Source organism: Triticum dicoccoides, chromosome 4A, assembly GCF_002162155.2.
Source record: "Triticum dicoccoides isolate Atlit2015 ecotype Zavitan chromosome 4A, WEW_v2.0, whole genome shotgun sequence".
NCBI lineage: Eukaryota > Viridiplantae > Streptophyta > Magnoliopsida > Poales > Poaceae > Triticum > Triticum dicoccoides.
This window is the reverse complement of record NC_041386.1, coordinates 559,490,866-559,497,644: the sequence shown is the minus strand read 5'-3', so window position 1 is coordinate 559,497,644 and position 6,779 is coordinate 559,490,866. Positions and strand designations below refer to the sequence as shown.

The window sequence follows — 6,779 nt, the reverse complement described above, 5'->3', positions numbered from 1 at the left end:
ACATCATCACCATAGCCCCTCCAATGAAGTGTGAGTAGTTCACCTCAGACCTACGGGTCCCTAGTTATTAGCTAGATGACTTCTTCTCTCTTTTTGGATCTCAATACAATGTTCTCCCCCTCTCTTGTGGAGAACTATTCGATGTAATCTTCTCTTTGTGGTGTGTTTGTTGAGACCGATGAATTGTGGGTTTATGATCAAGTCTATGTATGAACAATATTTGAATCTTCTCTGAATTCTTTTATGTATGATTGGTTATCTTTGCAAGTCTCTTCGAGTTATCAGTTTGGTTTGGCCTACTAGATTGATCTTTCTTGCAATGGGAGAAGTGCTTAGCTTTGGGTTCAATCTTGCGGTGTCCTTTACCAATGACAGTAGGGGCAGCAAGGCACGTATTGTATTGTTGTCATCGAGGATAACAAGATGGGGTTTTCATCATATTGCATGAGTTTATCCCTCTACATCATGTCATCTTGCTTAGGATGTTACTCTGTTTTCATTAACTTAATACTTTAGATGCATGCTGGATAGCGATCGGTGAGTGGAGTAATAGTAGTAGATGCAGGCAGGAGTCGGTCTGCTTGTCTCGGACGTGATGCCTATATACATGATCATACCTAGATATTCTCATAACTATGCTCAATTCTGTCAATTGCTCAACAGTAATTTGTTCACCCATCGTAAAATACCTATGCTCTTGAGAGAAGCTACTAGTGAAACCTATGGCCCCCAGGTCTATCTTCATCATATTAATCTTACAATAGTTAGTTATTTCCTTTGCGTTTTACTTTGTTTTTATTTTACTTTGCATCTTTATCATAAAAATACCAAAATATTATATTATCATATCTATCAGATCTCACTCTCGTAAGTGGCCGTGTAGGGATTGACAACCCCTTATCGCGTTGGTTGCGAGGATTTATTTGTTTTGTGCAGTTACGAGGGACTGGCGCGTAGCCTCTTACTGGATTGATACCTTGGTTCTCAAAAACTGAGGGAAATACTTACGCTACTTTGCTGCATCATCCCTTCCTCTTCGAGGAAAACCAACGCAGTGCTCAAGAGGTAGCATTGATGTAATCGGTCCTGTAGAACATAGAATGGATGATGAGACGGAGGTCGACCCAATGGATTTCCTCAATACAAACGCGACAATACTGGAGAATTTCATTGTTGGCGATGCTCCTCGGGTGCCGAGTCGTGACTTTTAGGATGAAAATCTAAGGTCTGACTTTCATTGGTTGTGCTTGGCAATTGCCTTGCTGAAGTTTGAGAGCTCGACTTTCTCCAGGGTGGAAACCTAAGATCTTGGATCGGACGACGACGGCGCTTGTGCATTGTTTCCTTATTATAGGCGTCGCTTTTGAAGACCTTTTATATTTTTTTGGTGTTTTCTTTGGTCGTGGTTTCTGTGTTGCTCCTGAGAGGAGTTGATCACTGTGATGAGGCCTTTGTTTTTTCTTTTCTTTTGGCCTTTGTACATTATGGATGTCTTTAAGACATCTTGTTAGTGCAAAAGCTAGTGTAATTAATATCTTCGACGAATCTCTTCTCCATACTTGATACTTCAACTCCAAGCAGCTAATCTGCTATGCCTTATGGTTGAATGCGAGATAAGTTTTCCAAGCTAAAAAAGTAAGAAGGTCAACAAAATCCAGGCCACGAAAGTCGTTGCTAACTTGAGAGCTCATCTTGCACAGTGTGTGAACCCACGACCCGACTTTTGAGCGGTCAACCCGAACCGCATCGAAGAAGCAGTGGAAACTTGCAAAAGATAGGATAGTACGCCGATCCATCCAGCACGGCAGTCCTCACATACTCAGATCCGCGCGCCACGTGATGCTGCCTCAAGTCAGAGGAGGCGCGCGACCAAGTCAGCAACCTCCTCTGACTTTTCGCCCTCGATCGGCCATGGACAAAGCATGCTGAGATCAACCCGAAGCCTGACCATAGTTCTGAACTTCTGAAATCCACGAAGCTGGCGTCGACGCAAGCACGTACGCACCGGAGTACATCAGTGCCGCGCGCCACGTGATGTTGCTTCTAGTCTCCAGTGAACCCACGTACGCGGCAGAGAGTCAGAGACCCCAGCATGCAGTTCGGCTGAGCCGAAGCCGGACGTACTCCCCGATCTAGATATATTCATCTATACAACGAGTAATTTGAAACGGAGGGAGTACGTCCATAGCTCCCCTATATAAACGCACCGGCGCCGAGCTACAAAGTGCAAACACAAATCGCACGGCGCAAACGCAACACACAATCATGGCTGCCACATTGAAGCTCACAGTCGCCTTCCTCCTCCTCGTCTCCGGTACGTCCCCAGCCGTGTCCATATGCTTCAACCATGCACGTACACCTGTGTGATGCGCTCTCTCTGACGCTCTATGCTTGCTCTGCTTGTTCTTGTCGTGGATCGAGCAGCGCTGGTGGCGTTCGGCGACGCCAAGAAGGCGCCGTGCGCCGTGGTGTGCGTGCAGGGAGGGCACATCACCTGCGACAACTACCCCGGGCAGAAGCTCGACGGGTGCGACTGCCAGTGCGCGCCCAAGGACGGCAAGGGCTGCGTGCTCCACCTCAACAGCGGCTCCACCAACCAGTGCACCACCCCGCCGGAGTACTGAGATGAATTACACGCGGTTCGGCATGCTGGCTCGAGTCCGAGCTCTATGAAGATGCAAGTGTGTGTGTCGTGGAGCAACTATAGATACACTCCCTACCAAAATGTAAGACCATTTTTGACATTATGATAGTGTCAAAAAAGCATCTTACATTTTAGTAATACAAAGGGAGTATCATGTAAGTTTGTGTCGTGGAATAAATAACGAAAGGAATGCAGTCTGTCGATCAAGTTTCATATCAGGGCCAGGCACAGCAAAGGAAACCGGGCAAACACCAAATTAGCGAGCGCACATGATCAAAACAATACTAGTAAAAGGGTTTTTAACGATGGAGTATGTGGTTTTTTTCTTTTCAAAACACAATAAAGACGCAAGCGCTTATACATACGCGTATACACTCACCCCTATAACGCACACACACGCACATGCATCGCCGAAAATTCTGAAATAAATCCAGAAATAATGTAAGTAGCAGGACTTGAACCTTGATGGGCTGGGGATAACATTGTCATTCTAACCATCCAACCATAGGTTAGTTCATGAATATGTGGTTGTTCAGAGTTAAAATGTGATTGTTGAAACTCTTTGGTAAGGTTATGGGCCCCGTTATGTGATCGTTGAAGTCTTAAAAATGATAGATTTAGTTTAGCTATTCGCAAAAAAAAAAGGATTCAGTTTAGCGAGCGTGAACAGAGAATTGACCAGATCCGTTGCCCTACTCACTTTCCACTCTTCCTTGGTTAACTTTGGACGAGAAAGCAGTAAGCGCTGTGTTCTTGAGCAGCACTAAGCGCTGCTTGCCGTTAACGAAGAACGTAGTAGTGATTGGCACTTGGAGAAAAGAATACAATGGACATGTTTTTCAAACTTTCAATGGTCCACTGACTCTGGATCCAAGTAGCGACCATTGATAAACAACACTAGAAGTAAAGAAATGAAACAATGATGGTTGTTTGACTGGGTTATCTTTGATCCAAAGCCCGATATTGGATGCAAGATAAGTTTTCTAAGCACCAAGTTGGGTGGTCAACAAAATCTAGGCCGCAAAAGCTTTGCTAACTTGGGGTGATCTTAAGAATGAAAAGCAACAGCATGGTTAGTAATGATTGGCATGGCAGACTGGCTTAAACAAGTGGTTTGTGAGTTACCTGCTATGTGGCCTTGGTACTGCTCTGCCTTCGAAAGGATCGAGCAGGTCTCGTGTGTTGGGGAACGTAGCAGAATTTTAAAAAAAAATTACGCATCACCAAGATCTATCTATGGAGTCATCTAGCAACGAGGGAGAGAGGAGTGCGTCTACATACCCTTGTAGATCACGAGCGGAAGCGTTCAAGAGAACGGGGTTGATGGAGTCGTACTCGTCGTGATCCAAATCACCGAAGATCCTAGCGCCGAACGGACGGCACCTCCGCGTTCAACACACGTACGGAGTGAGGACGTCTCCCGCGCCTTGATCCAGCAAGGAGGAGGAAGAGGTTGAGGAAGAGGGCTCCAACAGCAGCACGACGGCGTGGTGGTGGTGAAGCTGCAGTACTCCGGCAGGGCTTCGCCAAGCTCTTACGGAGGAGGAGAGGTGTTGGGGAGGGGAGGGGCTGCGCCTTGGATGTTGTGTGCAGCCCTCCCCTTGCCCCTCTATTTATAGGGGAAGGAGGAAGGGGGGCTGGCCCCCTTTAGATGGGATCTAGAGGGGGGGGGCGGCGGCCAAGGGGAGGGGGCTTGCCCCCCAAGCAAGGGGCGCGCCCCCTTTAGGGTCCCCCCCCCCCCAACCCTAGGCGCATGGGCCCAAGGGGGGGAATGCGGCCAGCCCATGTAGGGCTGGTTCCCTTTCCTCTACAGCCCATTAGGCCCTCCGAGAGAGGCGGCCCCTCCCAGTGGACCCCCGGAACCCCTCCGGTGGCCCCGGTACAATACCGATATGCCCCCGAGCCTTTCCGGTGACCGTATGACAACTTCCTACATATAAATCTTCACCCCCGGACCATTCCGGAACTCCTCGTGACATCCGGGATCTCATCCGGGACTCCGAACAACATTCGGTAATCACATACAAGTCTTCCTAACAACCCTAGCGTCACCGAACCTTAAGTGTGTAGACCCTACGGGTTCGGGAGACATGCAGACATGACCGAGACGACTCTCCGGTCAATAACCAACAGCGGGATCTGGATACCCATGTTGGCTCCCACATGCTCCTCGATGATCTCATCGGATGAACCACGATGTCGAGGATTCAATCAATCTGTATACAATTCCCTTTGTCAATCGGTACGTTACTTGCCCGAGACTCGATCATCGGTATCCCAATACCTTGTTCAGTCTCGTTACCGGCAAGTCACTTTACTCGTACCGTAATGCATGATCCCGTGATCAACCACTTGATCACATTGAGCTCATTATGATGATGCATTACCGAGTGGGCCCAGAGATACCTCTCCGTCATACGGAGTGACAAATCCCAGTCTCAATTCGTGCCAACCCAACATACACTTTCGGAGATACCTGTAATGTACCTTTATAGTCACCCAGTTACGTTGTGACGTTTGGCACACCCAAGGCACTCCTACGGTATCCGGGAGTTGCACAATCTCATGGTCTAAGGAAATGATACTTGACATTCAAAAAAGTTACAGCAAACGAACTACACGATCTTTGAGCTATGCTTAGGATTGGGTCTTGTCCATCACATCATTCTCCTAATGATGTGATCCCGTTATCAATGACATCCAATGTCCATAGTCAGGAAACCATGACTATCTTTTGATCAACGAGCTAGTCAACTAGAGGCTCACTAGGGACGGGTTGTGGTCTATATATATTCACACATGTATTACGATTTCCAAATAACACAATTATAGCATGAATAATAGACAATTATCATGAACAAAGAAATATAATAATAACCATTTTATTATTGCCTCTAGGGCATATTTCCAACAGTCTCCCACTTGCACTAGAGTCAATATTCTAGTTACATTGTGATGAATCGAACACCCATGCAGTTCTGGTGTTGATCATGTTTTGCTCTAGGGAGAGGTTTAGTCAACGGATCTGCCACATTCAGGTCCGTGTGTACTTTACAAATCTCTATGTCTCCATTTTGAACACTTTCACGAATGGAGTTGAAGCGACGCTTGATATGCCTGGTCTTCCTGTGAAACCTGGGCTCCTTGGCAAGGGCAATAGCTCCAGTGTTGTCACAGAAGAGAGTCATCGGGCCCGACGCATTGGGTATGACTCCTAGGTCGGTAATGAACTCCTTCACCCAGACTGCTTCTTGTGCTGCCTCTGAGGCTGCCATGTACTCCGCTTCACATGTAGATCCCGCCACAATGCTTTGCTTGCAACTGCACCAGCTTACTGCCCCACCATTCAAAATATGCACGTATCCGGTTTGTGAATTAGAGTCATCCAGATCTGTGTCGAAACTAGCATCGACGTAACCCTTTACGACGAGCTCTTCGTCACCTCCATAAACGAGAAACATTCCCTTAGTCCTTTTCAGGTACTTCAGGATATTCTTGACCGCTGTCCAGTGTTCCATGCCAGGATTACTTTGGTACCTTCCTACCAAACTTACGGCAAGGTTTACATCAGGTCTGGTACACAGCATAGCATACATGATAGACCCTATGGCCGAGGCATAGGGGACGACACTCATCTTTTCTCTATCTTATGCCGTGGTCGGGCTTTGAGCCGTGCTCAATCTCATACCTTGCAATACATGCAAGAACCCCTTCTTTGACTGATCCATTTTGAACTTCTTTAATATCTTGTCAAGGTACGTACTCTGTGAAAGACCAATGAGGCGTCTCGATCTATCTCTATAGATCTTGATGCCTAATATATAAGCAGCTTCTCCAAGGTCCTTCATTGAAAAACACTTGTTCAAGGAGGCCTTTATGCTTTCCAAGAATTCTATATCATTTCCCATCAACAGTATGTCATCCACATACAATATGAGAAATGCTACAGAGCTCCCACTCACTTTCTTGTAAATGCAGGCTTCTCCATAAGTCTGCATAAACCCAAACGCTTTGATCATCTCATCAAAATGAATGTTCCAACTCTGAGATGCTTGCACAGCCCATAAATTGAGCATTGGAGCTTGCACACCTTGTCAACATTCTTAGGATCGACAAAACCTTCCGGCTGCATCAT

At 46.8% G+C, this 6,779-nt stretch overlaps 1 protein-coding gene across 1 annotated transcript; it reads left to right on the top strand.

Annotated features, from left to right (window-relative positions):
* The first annotated feature begins 2,187 nt into the window (after positions 1–2,187).
* On the top strand, positions 2,188–2,841 carry LOC119289137. The gene is made up of 2 exons (XM_037568546.1): positions 2,188–2,314; positions 2,425–2,841. The coding sequence occupies exons 1-2, from the start codon at positions 2,266–2,268 to the stop codon at positions 2,622–2,624; spliced, it is 249 nt and encodes an 82-aa protein (XP_037424443.1). The 5' UTR covers positions 2,188–2,265; the 3' UTR covers positions 2,625–2,841.
* The last annotated feature ends 3,938 nt before the right edge of the window (positions 2,842–6,779 follow it).

Bases quoted from the DNA above. Each gene is read 5' to 3' on its own strand.
- LOC119289137 (XM_037568546.1), top strand. From the start codon at position 2,266: ATGGCTGCCACATTGAAGCTCACAGTCGCCTTCCTCCTCCTCGTCTCC. The intron at 2,315-2,424 runs GTACGTCCCCAG...TGGATCGAGCAG, and splicing joins CTTCCTCCTCCTCGTCTCCG to CGCTGGTGGCGTTCGGCGAC.